Below are 17621 nucleotides of genomic sequence, written 5' to 3'. Positions count from 1 at the left end.
TGTGTATTCTGGGTAATTGTGGAACGTAAAACAAATGCTGCGATTACTCCAACGATAGTTACCAACATTGATACGATAGAAAATTGGGAGAAATCATTCGATTTGCGTAAAGGAAGAACCTTTCTGTTGTTTTTATCGTGTAATGAAACATGTAAAAATATTTATTCGAGTATCGAATTTTGCTATAAAAATGTTGCTACCGTCATCGAGAGTGGCGCATATCGTTTGGAGATAATAAATTTACGCGCGCGCGTGTATACGTGCGTGCGTGCGTGCGTCTGTATATATATATATATATATATATATATATATATATATATATATATATATGTATATATATATATATGTATGTGTATATATATATATATATATATATATATATATATATATATTAAAAAAAAGAAAAAAAAAAGGAAAAACCAAGTCAGGGGATATTGGTAAGCGATTTCGATTGGTTCACACGTACGTCGCGTATGCAACAAAACATAAGGATCATGTTGATGTACAAATGAACGAGCAACAACATGAGCAACGCGTGCCATCACTTTTTCTTCCCTTCTTTTAGTCCAGCACCGGCATTAAACTTGAAGAAGATGATATCTCCGTCTTCGACGACGTAATTACGTCCTTGCTGCCTGTACTTTCCAGCAGCCTGTCGCGAGAAAACAAACAGGAAAAAGAGAAAAGGAGAGAAATATAAAACTAATCTGAAGAATTATTATCGTATCGACATCTCTGCGATTCTCACCTTTACCGCTGCTTCTGATCCTTCGTTTTTGAAATCGTCGTACTTCATAACTTCGGCCATAATGAATCCTTTTTCAAAGTCTGTGTGAATCTTTCCCGCAGCTTGGGGTGCTTTCGTGCCTTTCTGCGATATTGAAAATACGATAAATAAACGGGCAAAGTGCATAATTTCTTTTCATTTTTCTTTATCGACGTAAAGTTCGTATTATTTACCTGAATTGTCCATGCCTTTACTTCATCGTGTCCTGCCGTGAAGAAGTACTGCAACTGCAGCGCTTTGTATCCTTGAATGATAATCTTGTCAAGAGCGCTAAAAAGAATTCGCGAAACGAAAGAATGTATTATTTTCGATCACGATCGAGCTACAATCGTAGCGCGAAACTACAAATCTTCAAGTGTAAACTGGCCAAGTACGTAATTATATTTCACGCGCGGGCGAATGCTTTAGAACGAGAAGGTATTGTTAGATTTACACAATTGTCCGAAGAATATGTTCGTCGAGAGAGAAATAAATGGAACGCAAATTCTTCGGTACGAGAAGCGTTAGAAAAACAACAACGAAAAATAATCGATTCCCGGTTGAAAGAAGGGATGGTCGAAAACGGGACTGTGGAATATGATTGTCCCGAACCGAATATCGTCTAATGACAGGGTACACGAGGGGAAGCCATCCTGTTCCGTGGGCCCTGGCGGACTTTGAAACTTCAGAGAATACACATAAAGCTGAACGACTTAATACCGCTATTTTATCACTCTGGCTCTGTCCGAGGCCTAGTTCGGCGCCTAAGTTATCTGCGGTCACGAAATAAAATCGCGGTATCTAGAAATCTCCCGTTTGTCCCCTGTGATTACCGAGGGAACCAATCTTGTACGATCGTTTCGAGGGATCGGGAGAGTTTGCCGAAGAATTTCGATCTCTGACCACTGACGCGAGATTACGAACGTCATTGGTGAGCTACGATTCAATATTTGCCGCATCGACCGCGATCAAACGATATCTTGTCCCCGTTGGTGTGTTTGCTTTTAAACGGAGTCGTCCGGAGTCGGCATCAAGCCGCGCGATCGTGGCCGACCGTGGGCGACCGTGGGCGACCGTGGGCGACCGTGAGCGATCGGGCGATATAAATATTTTTAAACTGTGCGTAAATTCGATTAAGTTTGCAACACGAATCGGTCTTGTTCGCGAATGACCTACTAGCCAACTGAACCGGTTGTTCCTCGTTCCACTCATCCTCTGCTAGTTACTATATGCCAGTGCGGCCAGGAGGGCAGGAGGGGTTTTTATGCAATTTTACAAGAATTTGAATAGCCGTGCGTAAAAATATAATGCGCCACACCGCAAAGACGCCGCAGTTTTTATTAACCGTCCTACAGGAGAACGGGTCGAGTCTAGACGCTCCGAGCGAGCCCTCCATTATTATTACCGTTAGTAGATAACTCGGTGCATAGTTAAATGTGGGAACCTGGCTTCTCGTAGGGTCGCCGTCTCGGAAATTTTACGAACGTTTCCCTTCCTCGCAACCTTTTGCGGTTGGTATTCCGTAATTGGCCACGGATACGATTCGAACGTTTCGAATTATGTTATTTTCAAGTAGATACGACGCGCCGTACACCCCCGTTGGCTCTAGCAACGTTTGCAGCTAGAAACGGCGATCGCGCGTCGAACGTCACAATTTGGGAATAACGTAACATTCGATGGGATCGTACGGTCGTTACGAACAATAAAAGGGCTCTCCGCGCACCTAGTTGTTCTCTGTTCGTCCTGATATTTGGCGCGTTCGGCCTCGTTCATGTCGACGAGCTTGTTCTCGAAAGCACCGCTGAAAGGTATTAAAATAGCTCCGGGATCGTTCTTGTCGACCCATTCCTTTATTTTGATTAACCTGTGTACCAACACCGTAAAACAGAATTAAAATTGGAATACCCGTGTCGAGCGTTCGGAGAACATTGTATCGAGTGGTACAAAGATACAGAGAATTAAATTAATATTTCCAAGGTTAATGTCACGATAGACCACGTACATACCATTTGTTCTTTTTACGTATGTAATCCTTTTCAGAGAGATTAACTAAATAAATAACTGGCTTCGACGTGAGGAATAAATATTTGTTGAGAACTTCGATCTGCAACAAGTACACGATCACGCGTTCAGTTGATTCGAAAATGCGAATTCGCAGTAACGAACGTGGTCAACTTACGTCGGTGGCACTCCAATCGGCGAATCTGATGTGCCTTTTCTCGTCCACCATTACGCCCCTCACTTTCAACAGCGTGTCCTACGCAGAGAGATACATCGATCGTATAAGCGCGAAACTTTACGGTTTTACGGTTCTACGAGGAACAATGAAATTTCCTTCTCCTTTTTCAAACATTTCCGCTATGCAAATTCACTTTACCACCAATCGGAAGAAATCAACGTTCCGTTTAGTATTTAACCGCACGAGTACGCACCGTTGAGTGGAATGATTCCGCGATCGAACCGTGATTAGAGGACTGCACACTCGCGAAACGACGCTCCATTAGTTTAACCGAGAGGACGAAGAGGTAACTTGAAACTCTCGAAAAGTTTTAGCAAATTGCAAAGTCTAGAACGAGGGAGAGATCGGAAATTGCCGTGGGTCGATCCACGGAAAGAGGGTAATTCGATTGATTCGTTCTAGGAAGCAGTGTACCGACCGCGCTCTCTCTGTCTCTCTCTCTCTTTCTCTCTCGGGTGATTTCGTCCGGGCTTCGTAATATGCTCGCATTTGCAATAGTTTCCTTCGCGTCTCGCGGGCGGCTAGTACAAGGAAACGAGCCATTTGGCTCGATTTAATAATCGTTGATACAGCCTCGTCGAGCGGCATCGATTTTCTGACAAAATGTTCTATCGTACACGATACGTACGGCGATACTATATCGATATAGTAGTTTGCAGACTTCTTGAAAGACGAATCTCGAATGAAAAGAAAAAGATAAAGAACTTGTATGCACGAGACGATAAATTTGTATCGCGTATCGATCTTCTCTAGACGTTGTATTCGAGCGTACCCGCGTTGTTTCGATCGATCGAACAAAATCGTTTCGACGATTACAGCTACTTACGTATTCGGGTTTCAGTTTTTTGTCGTTTCCGCGAACGACGAGTTTTTCCAATTTCTCCAGATGACCGTTCAAGAATTCAATGTCCTTCAGGCGCAATTCCTCGCTGATAATCTCAAGATCCCTCACGGGATTCACGTCTCCTTCTATATGAGTGACGTCGTCGTCGTCGAAGGCTCCTGCGTTCGAACGATCGAAAACAGAGTATTAATCGCTTTTTAAAGATTCGTTGGATGGGAATCGATACAGTTCGGCGAGAACGGTCAACGGTGGCCCTAACGCGCCGCCCCGGTGCTCGTAAGCCACGCGTGCGTGTTGCAAACGTAAGTCTTGCATCCGTAATTGCGCGTGCAGTAGACGGAAGAGGTAAACAAAGTGACAAACTGATCTTCCGATCTCGTCGACGGTGCATTACCCCCTCCTCGGCCTAACGTAATTGATTTAATCAGCGGCCGTTTCTTCGGAACGATAACGTTGTCGTTTATTACAGTAGGAGAGATAAACTTTGTCGAAATACACAAGTTGTACGATAAGTAGCGGTTTTTACGGGGCGAGGATACCCGATTCGCTGAAAGATAACGGACCGCCGGTTGAAGATCGGAGAGATTGCCGATGATCGCGAACGTATTTCGTATCGATCGAACGCGTAAAAAATATCCTCGATGAAAAATTGACACGAGAAAGTACCGTGTTTGCTTGCTCGCTCGCTCGCAGTGGAAGGAAAAGGAAACCACGCTCGTCCGTAATCGTCGCAACGAAACCGGTCGAATTACGTTACGAATCGTTGCCTCGTCCAGCCCGTTCTCCGTATTTCCTTTCGTTCCCGAACCTGACGAAATCATCGCCGAGACGGACAGTTGGAATTTCGTTGGACCGAGTGCATCGAGTTAAAAGGAGACTGTGTCGAAAGAAAAGAGAAACGACTCACGACACAAGTGGAAAATGCCATCGCAAGCGTTGATGTGCGAGAGGAAACTGTTTCCCAGCCCCTGTCCCTCGGCAGCGCCCTTCACCAGCCCGGCGATATCCACCACGTTCAAGAAAGCCGGAACTTTGCTGAAAACACGCGTGAAAATGTTCCGTGTTACGATCTTGTCTGGATGGAGCGCGAGTGGAAGGAACGGTCCCCGGGCACGTAATCCCGGGCGTTCGTAGCGGCGTGCACGCGTCTGGAATCGAAACGAGGGTGTCGCAGTGACAACGAACTGTATTTAAATGCTAATGCGAGTAGCCTCGTTAAACAATTAGCCTTTGAAGAGAGGCGCGTTGGTGAAATGAACAAGAAGAAGGGGGATGCCGCGTTAGGTGGCTTTCATTACGGATTGTTGAATCGTAGGACACGTGCCGGTAGCCGGACCGTGCGATGTCGTTGGCTAGAGCGTTCCAGAGAGGCCAGGGCCAAGAGAGAGGAGATGCTCTTTGATCTGCCGCCGTTTCGCATTTTAATCTCTCGAAATTAACGGAATTGTGTACGAGCACGAGCACGAGCACGAGCACGTGTGTGCTCGTCGCTTGCTTATTCGGCGCTCCCATGGTTTACGATCGATCGATTTCGCGGGAATTTTCTTTTATCGCGTCTCGCTGTCCGTTTACACGTTGGAACGACACGCCCTCGGGAAATATTTTTCCGTCAACGTTACGTAGGTACACGCTTTGCTCTTCGACCCTCCCGTGACTCCTCTTCCGCTGCTTTGTACATTCAATCTCTACGTGTCAACGAGCCAGCGCGATGACGCGCGATGACGCGGGACGTCGCGCGACACGGTAAACGCGGCTTTCATCGATGGTTACACGCGCCGATGTACACCGCAGCACGTATAGCGGTTCCCACGTGTTTCGATGAAACAGCCATTATCGTACCTGACGTGTACGTTTTCGATCGACTTGTACGAATCAATTGGTTACTTTCCACGGGACGCACGACCGCGAACCATCGCGAAAGTCGACTAATTCAATTTCATTTTTCTTATAGTCGAATGGGGGTACAGGGAGAGAAATTTTCCCGGAAAAATCCTTAAAATACTTTCAAACGAGAGGTTGTAAAAAAGTTTTCAAACGAAAATTGACCGGTACTGACCGGTGCACGCAACAACCAATAATGCAAATAATACGAGTAATGCGAGTAATAGAAATTTGGAAAATAATTCGTTCTCGTGGTAAAACTACGATCGCGTTGATTTTCGTAACCAAAAATGTCGAAAAGTGGTAAACATAGTATTGCGTTCGTACAAATTTGACGTTACACGGTGTTCGAATTCCACCGATCCCGTGTTCTCTTCGATACGATACGAAAACAATATTCGGTTCTATTTAGAAAACGAACCAAGGTGACGCGATTTTCTTCGCTATGGAAAGAAACTATTTTCCAAAGGTACAGGTGTTCCTCCGCGCGTAAAAATACGTCGTTACGATCGATAGAAATTTATTTATTTATTACGATCGTTTCGAAGAGAAACCGGCAAACCGGCGTTGAAAAAGTTGAACGTTTAAAAATACTTTCGAACGAGTCGTTCGTTCCCTCGAATTATTGTTACGAATCGATTGAACGTTTAAAGTCGAACTATATTCGGTTCGGTAGCACGATATCCTCGTAAACGAACGAGGCGCAAATAAAGGTGCGTCGATGAAATACGAACGTCTTAAACGGAGCTTTGGATCGCGAAGCGAGTAAAGAAAAGGAATATGTAAAGTCGTTGGACGGTTCAACATGGATTTCTCGTCGCGTAGGCGAATTCGGATCAATCTGCATTGCAGATCGCTCACGTACAGCTTCCTCCCTGTCCTGTCCCTGGCCCCCGCGAAAATATCCAAGCGAACAAGTATGGAAATGCCGATGGTTATTCCGACTCGTTTCCCGTCGCGAGGGTGCGTTTCCAGATCGACACGTTGCTTTCTTTCGTATAATACGGTCCCGCGTTCCGAACGGTTTCGTTATTTCTTACGATCGAGCAATATTTGCGCACACGGCTACTCACCTGGCCGGCTTGAAATATTCGCACAAATAATCGAACCTCGCGTCGGGCACGGGTACGCGACGTGCTGGAAAATAAGAAGAACGGTTAGACTTTGAGCGAGGAAAATTGTCTCGTCAACGATTAAAACACGGCATACAAACAACGCAAACGCAAACGCAAACGCAAACGCAAGTTGCCTTATATTCGGTGTATTCGATCGACCGATTCGTCTTCGCTCGCATCGGAGAGTAGTTGCGTCGGGGAGGTTCGACGGAACTGAATGAAACGTTGGTAGAGGTCGGACGTTACAGAAAAGTGTTTGCTAATTCTGAACGGTTGGTCGCGATCGTCGCGGTAGTCGTGGTCGACGGGAACCGTCACGAACGGATTCAAGGTTTTCTTCATGACGCGGGTCGCTACTTTGAGTATCTTCTCGCGAGCGAGCATCCTCTGGCAGGTGGCGTCGTAGATCCTCGATTCTCTCGGGGCTGAGGCGACGTTTCGAGTTTTCAGAAAGGCGGCGACGTAGATCGCGGCGGTGGCTGCTGGCGATAAACCCGGGAGTTTCGGTCGAATCACGGTCACCTGGTTCACGACCTCGACTATCGTCTTCGCGACCGTTTGCTCGAGGTAACCGAGATCCGGTAGACCGTTGACGTCGATCGGCGGCAACGCGCGTAAAAATTGAACGTCGACGCTCGCGTATTTCGCGCACCGCGCGAGAAATTTGTCGCGGCACTCTTCCGTGCAGAACAGGTAGAGCTTGTCCTCGTGCAAAACGCCGATGCTCGAGTTCCCGGGTACGAGTTTACGATTCGGTAGATTGTCGACGTAGGTGACCAAACAGTAGCCACCGACTCGTAATCGTCTGGCCCAACAGGCGTGTTCCAGGTCGATCGTTTCCGTGGTAACGCGAGGACGATCTTCCGGGAGACGCGCGGTGTTTAGCGGTGGAAGATGCTTCTCCGGATTTCGAAGGAAAGCGTTCGCGTGGCGCGGACAGATCCAGTAGAAATGTTCCCTAAATTGAACCAATCCTTGGCGATCCGGTGGAGGTCCGGAGGCGTTGGCGAGGTTCTCGTGGAAGAGGCAGAGCGGGCAATAGGATTCGTATCGACTCTGTCGCTGCTTGAACTCGTACGGCGAGACGTTCATGAACCGTAAACTGTGACATTTGTCGTAATCGCTTTCGCGATAATAGGAACCGATGAGTTTGTATCTGGAACGGACCTCGTGGTCGGCAGACGTCCACACGTGCCACGTGCTCGCGGTCGCGTCGAGTTCGATCACGTTCTGAGCGAATTTCACCAACCAATCGCGAAAGTTTCCCTGCTCGAGGTTCCAGCTCGCGTAACGACGAGCCAAGAATCTGGCCGAGAAGTTCACCGGTTTCTTCGTTTCGTCCTCTTCCCGTGACAAGTGATCCGTGCAAAATTCCAGATTCGCTTTGAGATCGAGCACGAGCACGGGTTGAACACCGAGGAACGTCAGTTCCTCGTATTGTTCGCGATTCGTCGGGAAACCGTCCATCACGGTACCCTGTGAAATCGAACGCGGATCGATGGAATACATTTCGACGGCGCGCGACAAAGATTCTTCGGGGGCGAGTTTACCAGCTCGGAGACGGGATTCCGCCAATTCCGCGGATTCGGTCCAGGGGAAATGTTGCAGAGCGTGACGCAGAGCCACGCCTCGCGTCACCAGCCGGCCGCCGTACTTTGCCGCGAATCGACGCGCCAGGCTCGTTTTACCGCAATTCGGTGGCCCGATAACGGCAAGTCGAAACGGGACGATCGGGGCGCAAGAGTCCTGCTCCAGGTACTCGAGAGGATTCTTCAGAAACGCGGAACGAGCCTCTTCGCCGCCGAGGTAGTAAACGAATTGCCGATGTATCACCGGGTGAACGTCCCGTCGTGCCTCCAACGGCAGGAACATTTGCAGAGGGATTTTATTCTCGTGCAACTGGACGGGACACCAGTGCCCGTAAGAGCTTCGAAGATAGTAGCCGCACTCGAGTAGCGCTTCGGCCGTCTCCGGATCGATCGCGTACGCTTTCTCGAGTACGGAGACGCCTCGATCGACGTAAGGGCCGAGGATCCTTTTAACTCGTAAAAGAACCTCTTTGGGACTCTGTTCACCGTCCAGCACCGTATACGGTATCGATTCGTTTTCCAGTGCGCTCCGTGTACCGCGTATCGCTTCCAGATCGTTCACGTAAACCTTGTCGAACTCGCGCTCGATTCTCGGCTTCGCGGTTTCGTAATCCTCCCAATCGTTGAAGATCACAGGCGCGGGATTCTCCTCTCGCCGAACTTCTTCGAGTTCGAGCCGTTTACGATCGATCAGTTTTGCGAAGGTTTCGTCGCGTTCGTTGTCGTCGCCGCCGTTTTCTCGCGAGAACGTAGAGAACTGTTCGCTTTCCATCGCGCGCGGATCACCGATCGTTTCGCGCAGCATCTCGTCGATCCATGCTGACCCGTCCGCTTCGTGCCGATCGAGCGTCTCCGCGTGACGCGTCGACTCGATACTTTTCTTCTTCTCCAACGTGTCCTGCCATAATTTCTTCAATTCGGACATTGTCCTCTCGCGCGCTACGTACCTACCACAGGTGAGCTCTATCGTTATCTCGGGCATCGTGTAATTTTTCAACGCGGTGTTCGCGTCCTGCGGACAGCTCGGGAATCCGTCGAGCGCGACACCGGACGAACCGTAGAGTCCCTCGAAGAACTTTGACAAACAATCGCGAAACATTTTCTCGGGTAGAATGCCACCGAACCTCCAGTATCGGTGTACGAAGCTCCGCACCGTGGCCTCGTCGCTGTTGTACTTTTCGTCGTTCAAATCGTTCGGCAGATCCACCTCCTCCGGGACATCCTCGGCCGAAATCAAAGCATCTTTCCGCGAAAGTGGCGACATTGCTCGAGCTTCCGCGTACGCGGAGAAACGATCCGAGTAATCGATATGGACCAAACCGTATTCCCGGGATAACGCGTCGGCCAACGTACTCTTTCCGCTTCCCGATGGACCGACGATGCCAACGCGAACCGGTGGGATCCTCGACAGTGGTTTTCGAAGAGGAAGACCCAATAGCCGCGGATCGCGCACGAATTCTTCCAAAGCCGTGGCGCTGGAGAGACGATAAATTTTATCCATGAAGATTGCGCTGAAATCCTCTTTACCTCTGCGAAAAACGTTATACTTGAGAAGCGCGACCGGACAGTAGTAATCGGTGTCACCGAGCTGTCGACGATTATCCTCTTCAACGTCCGAGTTCGTTCGTCCTTCGTCTTCGCCTTCGTCTTCGCCTTGGTTCTCCCCTGTGTATCTCCTCGTGTCGTTCGTGGCCGCGTGCTCCGCGCGGAGCTCTTTCTCCAATTCCTTCTCCTCGTCGCTCGTAATCCTCGCTTTGTCCGCGTAACGATCTTTAACGTTCTCGACCACGTACTCGTAGACGTTATCGGTGTCACCGAGGTTGCAAACGATCAGATTTTTACAGCTGTCCGCTATCGTTTCCCTGGCTTCTTCCCAGTCCAGTTCGAATCGTCGAATTTCTCGAAGATATTCGAACAACGGTTCTTCTTCTTCGTCGGTATTTTCCGAAGGTTCCGCGCATTCTTCTTCCAACGTCACGCGCGATCTCTTCTCGCGGACGATCTCGCGAACGCTGCGCCACTTCGAGGTCAGATACCGATACGGGTCTTCGTCGAACAACAAAACGACGTCTTCGAACGCGATATTTTGCTCCTCGACGATCGTTCGCCAATCATCGATATCGGGGTACATGCCGTCCAAGACGTAACCTCCGTCTCTCCACACACCCGTGTCGATCTCTTCTCTCGGTATGTCTCGTATCGTGCCGACAACGACCTCGGTAACGTTCGCGTTTACCACCGTACCGCCAAAGATCCGCGCCAATTTCTCGCACAGATCGGATTTACCGGAACATTTCGGCCCGAAGACCGCGATTTTGCACGTTGCTCGAGGAACGAAAGGGATCAGGAAGGTTCTCGGGTTCTCGAGGAACAATTCGGTCGCCTCGAGCGACGAGAGGAAGAAAACTTTGTTCATAAACCTGACAGCGTATTTCGAGGTCCCCTCTACGGACCTCCCTCTGGTCAGTTCGACGGGACAGAGAAAGTTCCAGGAGGACAACCTCCACGGGTAGACCGGCGAGACGGTGTCTCTGTTGGCCAGATATCGAAAGGCTTCCTCGTTCGACTCGTCCTCGATATTGTGAACCGGAAGGGGCGTCGTTGGCGATCGGTCGGTGGGTCCGGTCCGAACGGTATCCGTGAATCTTTTCGGTAGGATCACCCTCGGTATCGGTAAGGTGCGGAGACGCGCGATCGTTACTCGGATCGTCCTCGAGACCGAGGCTCGACCATCCACGCGTATCAGGTTCTGCGGTTTGTTCGAGAGTATCCATCTTTCGATAACGGGGATCGCGAAACGTTTGTACAAGTTGCATTGCGTCTCGACGTTCGATCTCCCGTCGGAGGGCCGCTTCAGTAAGTATTTCCTCGGGTGTCCGTCCGAGCTCTCCTCTTCGGTTTCTCGTTCAAACTCGAGGGGAAAGTTCCTTTCGATCGAATCGTCGTCGGGGAAGAGAGTTTCCGTCTCCCCGCGACTCGTACCGGTGTCGAGGGTGCCGCCGGTCCACGTGTCTAGTCGAGAACGTGCGCGCTTCCTCGCTACGTCTCCATCCGGGCACATCGCGTAGACAACGATCGATGGTTTTAGAGGGAATCTCGTGAAAATTTCATCCACCCGAGTAAATGTAAAACGCTCGTGATCGGGTTCCACCGTGCATCTCTTGTTCGAAAGTACGTCGCCGCGATGGTTCCCGAGATCGTCGAAACTCCGTTTGGCAACCTCCTCGTTCGAGCGACTCGGATAAGAGGAATAGTCGAGGGACTGGTTCGGAATCAAGGGCAAACCTTCCAGGACGTAACCTCTGTGAAAGACGTCCCTTTTGCCGATCCTGTTCTCCACCAGGTTCGTAACAACGTCCCCACCTAGGCGTTTGCCCGTTTTTAATACGTCCGCCATCGTTTTACCCATTTCGGTGTCTCGATCGATCTCCGATTCCACGAGTCGCGAGGGAGAGATCAAAACGCAGTTCCAGAACCGGGAGATCTTGGCCGCGATCTCGGCGGTGTTCAGGCCGGGTTTCCCAAAAACGGCGAAACACGTCGGCGAGGTTCGGAGGTATTCTCCTCTGGCCTCGGTCTCGCAGTAGGGATCTCGAATCACGTGAGGTTGTTCGGGCGGTTCGAAATGGGGTCGAACCTGGTCTCCGTCCTCTCTCGATTCGCACTTGCCGTTGAATCTGGCGAACGGATTCGCGTCCTCGTGGAAAGCGTAGTAAGCGTTTACTTTCGGGTACGCGCAACCGCGAACCTTGGCCCGCGAAGGAACGTACTCTTCGCGTGGGTGTCCCTTCACGAAACGGAGTACGCTCTTTTTCGCGATGAACGACGAGTTCGGTACGAACTTGGCGACGTTTTCGTCGCGTTCGTCGCGTTCGTCGCGTTCGTCGCGTTCGTCGCGTTCATCGCGTTTTTCGCGATTCCAGGTTCCGTCGCACATCGGTTGTAACCGCGTTCGATGAATTCTTTCTTCGAGAGTATCGTTTCGAGGTTGATCGTAACCTGTCTCGGTAGAGGGTCGCGAAACAAACGACGCGCGAGTTGAAAACAGCGGTAAACCACCGGGTAAACGAATAAATACACAAATATGCAAAGGTTCGTAACGAATGTAGATACTTATTTTCATTTGGATCGATGGTGCAGAACGGGAAATTCTCAGCGGCCGCTTGACTTTTGGTGAGAACATTGAAGAAAGTTGATTTCCCTACGTTCGGTATCCCTACTATACCAACTTTTAAATTGGTGCCCACGCGGCCGATAATTGGCTTCCTTTCGGGCTCCTCGACTTTTTTTGGCGCCATTCTAGGAAAGAATACATAGATCCGTTATTATCGTGTCTACTCCGATATCGGGATCGGGTTTGGTTCGATCGTGGTCTTTCTTAAGCGTTGCAACGAGGGCGCGGTGTGGACGATCACGGATAAGACCACGCCTGGATCCGAACCAACTCGTAACTCGATCTTCCTCGATCTTTCACGATTCCGTTATGTTATCGTACTTTATCGAACGTTCGAGGAAGGTTCTACCAACGGTGTACGAGTTTCTTTTGGTCGAGAAGGACCCAGGCTTGGTACAAGTGGGGATACGCGTTCCTCGGATGGTAAGATTACCGCTTCGAGAAAGAGTAAGACGCAGCTCGTCTACGATGCCGTACCAGACGGAACCGATAACTTCCCGTGCGGGACCTCTCCTTTTCGGTTCTCCGGTTTCCGTCAACGAGAACACGAGCACGGCGCAAGAGAATCGAAAAATTGGTAGCGATCGACTCCCCTCTAAATGTTTCGATCGTTCGCGACGGGTGAAACGTTCGCCGCGTCGGTTAGAAACGAATCCTAGGATACGCGTTCGTGGTTATCGATCGGTATCTAACTTCTTCTCGCAGCATCGCCGTGTCCACGGTGTTCCGAGTTACTGGATCCCTCCTCCTCCGTCGGGAGCTCGCGGACTGACGCGCGGCATGCAAAAATTGAACGCGGCCACGAACGGGAGGGGGATATATCAGTTTGCACGGATAGAAATGAAAATGACCCGACATGGATCGACCACGCCCTCGTTCCTCCGACCCCTCGGTATCTTTAAGAGTCCACCATGTTTCGCGTGTACGTGTAATGCCCCCGGCCTCGCGATGGTTCGAACAGAACCAAGCCGAGTCGGCGTCTCGAGCATCGGGTCGCTTTCGAGCGCTCGGGGTGACTAATTATATTAATGCGGACGGCACATCGAGCGATTGCTGTATTTACCGCGAGATTGCCCCCCTTCTTCCTTCTCGTTCTCCGATGTACAACGGCCCGCGCCATATCAAAGGACGAAGCAGGTACGAGACGCCCGCGGAGAAGCGAATTCGAGAGAGAGAGAAGAGAGAGAGAGAGAGAGAGAGAGAGAGAGAGAGAGAGAGAGAGAGAGAGAGAGAGAACGGACGAGGTGGATTCACCGAGCAAAGATGCGAGGGAGGAGAAATACGCCGGGCGAGGGGTCCGACGATTACTGGGCACCAAAGCCGCGAATCACCGGCATCACGCCGGGAATCTGCAACCGCGCCTCAGGCCGCCAATCCGCCACCGAGTTCGCGGTTCTTCTTCGTCCCCTTTCTTCTCGTTCGGCTCCTTCGCCGGTTCCCTCCCTTTTCCGTTCCTTTTCTCAACCGTCGCCCGGACCTCCCTCTCTTTTTCCCTTTCTCCGTCTATCCCCCAAACTATCCGAGTCTACGGAACGGTTTAACGCGAAACCGCGGCACCTCTTGGTCGTTCCTCGTCGTCGTCCCCAGGAAATTTGCAAATTACGATAATGGAAGAGAAGAGAAGAGAAGAGAAGAGAAGAGAAGAGAAGAGGAGGAGAAAGGAGAGAGACCCGGTCTCGGGACACCGCTTGCCCGTTTCCCTCCTTTCACGGATCCCGGACTCGCTGCCGCGAGTGAGCCTTCCGCCGTCGATTTACTCGTACTGGATACGGTTTGCGCGAAACTAGACGCCCCCGGAGCACCGAAACCGACGATTAACAATTATTTCCACGGAATATCGAGCGCGCGATTTGCACCGTTCGAACGGCCCGCGTACGAATCAGTCCCGGATACGGGCCATCGAGGGAGCTCCGGGTTTCGGTCGTACTGGACGGTGCTGCCTCCTAACGCTCGGTTCGCGAACCACGCGCAAACTGCACACTGAAACTTAACCTTACTTTCCCGAAGATAGAACCTACTCGCGGACGATCAACTTTAACATTCGCAGCTGTTGTACTCGTCGACGTTGTCGGAACGCGCGCAATTTGTTCGTTCGTTCGTACGTGAACCGTGCGTATACTTTTCGATCGGCGCGACTGCCCGATCGTGCCAGTTTTCCACGCACCTACGTTACCTTCCTTCCGCGAGAATTACGATAACATCTATGAAACCGGGACCGTATTCGCTCACCGTACGAACCAATCGACTCGTCGATACTCTGTAAATACCTTGTATATCGCTGCTACTTTCGCGAAGTAAATATCACTGCACAGCGCGTGGCACGGAAAGGACACAGCATCACAGTGACGTCACGCGTTCGACCGGCCTGCAGCTTCGAGAACACAGGCAGCCACGTTATCGACCGAGAGTCCGCATCGCCGTTACGTTCAACGAAGTAACAGCCGATAAAGGTACAAAGTGGAAACGGACGACGAAACGACCCAGAAAATCGATAAATACCTACTCGGACGCGTTTCGAAGGTAATTCGTGCGTTAATTATTTCCATCGGCGTTTCGGTATTCCTCGCTCTGCAATCTCCGTGAAACGAGCCTCCGGTCGATTCCAATGATCGCATCTTCGCAAACTCGTCCGTTCGCGGACTAGTTGGTCGTAATTCTAGGAATAGCTTTACAAAATGAAACGTTACCTTCGATATCGCGTAGAGAAAGGGCTCGTCGAAGAGGGTCGATCGCAACGCTTTCGTGGAACACCGTGAACGCGCACGTTGTTTTCCAAGGAATTTGAATCGCGTACGCGCGATCGAGTCGCGCCGTTGCGTCTCGAGACTCGATCGAGAATCGACGTCGCCGTTATCGGGCAACGATACGATTCATTCGACGCGCCAAATTTTCTCTCGCGTCTTGGTCGCGCGAGCGGAAAGATACAGAGACTCGAACGAAAGACGAATAAAGTAAGAACCGAGGAAGCGAGCAAGAGGCAAGGTGCGGCTGAAATTCCTATTATTAAAATCCGGTCTCGGACATCGGAGAAGATACCAATTATTGCCATCCGATATCAAAATTTCGACATCTCGATCGTGCATCGATCGTAACTTTTAATTCTTACGAATCGACCTGTCTAAATGTTGTGTAACTGTACGTTGTACGTTGGACCGTTCCCTTCGAACTTTGTTTTAGCGTATAAATTTTTCAATCGCGTACCTTGTAGTTTCTCGAAACTGAAAGTCTATCCGAAAACTTTTCCGCATCGTGGATCACCGGAGGCCCATTGGAGCCTCGAACTAGGATAATGTTAACGTTGCCGTGGAACGGGATAAAAAATGGAACGATCACGTGCACGCGTGCGCGGGCGCGGGCGCGGGCGCGTGTCCCGAGGTCTGGCCCGGTGGCGCCGCGAGATCGGAGCTGGAAAGGGCGCGGCGATGGTTGACTTTTAAAATGAAAACTGATCCGATTGTTTCGCGCGGGAAGGCCGATTTTTGAATAAACGGTGGTCGTTTCCTCTTTCGTTGAGGTCACGAATTCCGATTCGCGCGATCGAATACAAGAAATACAAGCGGACAGCCGGTATCGCGGACTCGTGAATGATCCGTTACCGTTTCGCGTGGATAGCGATCGGGTGATCGACGACTCAACGATACCAAGATCGATCGTAGCCGTTCCGAGCTCGCACGAGTTTGTAATATTTTCGATCGTTCGGTGGATAGTTAACACGATATAGATCGCGTTAACCGCGATTTCGTTTGGCCAATAGATTTCTAACGCCAAGTCGTCTTTGCGGCGTATGATTATTTCAATTATTTTATTACGAACCGTATCAATCCCGGCCCATATAATGCATATAATCACGCAGGCTATTATTCGACGAGCGAACGGCCGGGGGAGAGGACCTTTCCTCTGCCTCTCTCCCCTGGTCCATAGTTTGTACCGTCTCAACTACTCGGCCGTTTTCGTGATATTGTAATTTGGAGACCGCAAATTCGTCTACGTCACCGGTGCACTGCGCGGAGCATCTTGCCAGCGCGGCGCGCGGTCGATTTCTGCCCTCGGTCTTCTTATTTGGTCGACAATTTCGATGAAAAGCGTATTAAACCGGCTCGAATTATAGGAATTTCATGGCAAATTAGATGCGCGTTCAATCGAAGGATTGCGTTACTAATTCCGAAGGAAACACCGGCGCGCCGCTCGTTTCCATTGGATTTATTTACGGACTGGCCTCTCGGTCCTGTCAAGCATCGGAACGACTCGTTACTCGGAGATCTCGGAGATCTCGGAGAACTCATCCTCGGATCGAAATTTGCCCGTGTAACGCGCGAAAACCACCCATAGTCCAGGGATCACCTACCGTACCTAAACCGAAACCAACGAAACGAAAACACATTGCACGCTGTAGCGATACATAGAACCGCGTGCGAGTAAACCTGCACGTGCTCGTAAAACTTTTACCCCGTCTTCGTATTTTTACCTTCGACGAGCGGTCGGTCGGGTTTCGATGTCTCGCGATTTCGTAATCGGTGCGCAACGAACGCGCTCTTTCCGAAGCGCTAAAATACGAAAAGACGCGGCAACTTATCGGCCCTGCGTGTTCCGCGCTGAAGAAAAACTAACCTTCCGTTCTTCGCAACGAGGGACGTTCGAAAGCAGTGCCAACGAAGAAAGCGCATCGAGTCCTTGTCCAAATATTGCACACCTTCGGGGGCCGGGTCTCGTTCGCTCGGAGACGATCGTACGCCGCAACGTTTCGCCCCGGTCGTTCGGTGGCGGTGTTTTCGAATCTTACCGAACGCGCTTTTATCGGTGAAAAAAGAATCGAAGACGATGGATCGTAAATGGAGCACCGAACAACAGGCTGGAATACGCAAAAACGGAGTTTTCATCGGTAAACGATATACGTAGAAACGATTATTCAACGAGAAACTCGCGGACTCGCCTTTACGAGGGAACAACGTCGAAAGTAAATATCATCATTTTATTTCTATTTCGCGATCCCCGTTCAAAGATTACTCGATCGAC

The 17621-nt window shown here is 50.2% G+C and overlaps 2 protein-coding genes across 2 annotated transcripts; both read right to left on the bottom strand.

Annotated features, from left to right (window-relative positions):
- Positions 1-397: 397 nt before the first annotated feature.
- On the bottom strand, positions 398-14960 carry LOC143153501 (obg-like ATPase 1). The gene is made up of 11 exons (XM_076324782.1): positions 14876-14960; positions 12552-12733; positions 6804-6864; positions 4757-4884; positions 3832-4007; positions 2946-3023; positions 2773-2870; positions 2490-2630; positions 961-1057; positions 749-871; positions 398-652 (listed from the first exon to the last, which is right to left on the bottom strand). The coding sequence occupies exons 2-11, from the start codon at positions 12730-12732 to the stop codon at positions 542-544; spliced, it is 1194 nt and encodes a 397-aa protein (XP_076180897.1). The 5' UTR covers position 12733; positions 14876-14960; the 3' UTR covers positions 398-541.
- Positions 6874-12525, bottom strand: LOC143153500 (adenylate kinase 9-like). The gene has a single exon (XM_076324781.1). The coding sequence runs from the start codon at positions 12369-12371 to the stop codon at positions 6981-6983; it is 5391 nt and encodes a 1796-aa protein (XP_076180896.1). The 5' UTR covers positions 12372-12525; the 3' UTR covers positions 6874-6980.
- Positions 14961-17621: the final 2661 nt, after the last annotated feature.

This window comes from Ptiloglossa arizonensis, chromosome 12 (genome assembly GCF_051014685.1).
Source record: "Ptiloglossa arizonensis isolate GNS036 chromosome 12, iyPtiAriz1_principal, whole genome shotgun sequence".
Lineage (NCBI taxonomy): Eukaryota > Metazoa > Arthropoda > Insecta > Hymenoptera > Colletidae > Ptiloglossa > Ptiloglossa arizonensis.
Note: the sequence above shows the minus strand (reverse complement) of the source record. Positions and strands in the feature narration are given on the sequence as shown.

Bases quoted from the DNA above. Each gene is read 5' to 3' on its own strand.
- LOC143153500 (XM_076324781.1), bottom strand. From the start codon at position 12,371: ATGTGCGACGGAACCTGGAATCGCGAAAAACGCGATGAACGCGACGAA.
- LOC143153501 (XM_076324782.1), bottom strand. From the start codon at position 12,732: ATGGCGCCAAAAAAAGTCGAGGAGCCCGAAAGGAAGCCAATTATCGGC. The intron at 6,865-12,551 runs ATAAGTATCTAC...ATTTTCCAGCAC, and splicing joins CACCATCGATCCAAATGAAA to GTCGCGTACCCGTGCCCGAC. The intron at 1,058-2,489 runs GTGCGCGGAGAG...AATTCTTTTTAG, and splicing joins GACGAACAGAGAACAACTAG to CGCTCTTGACAAGATTATCA.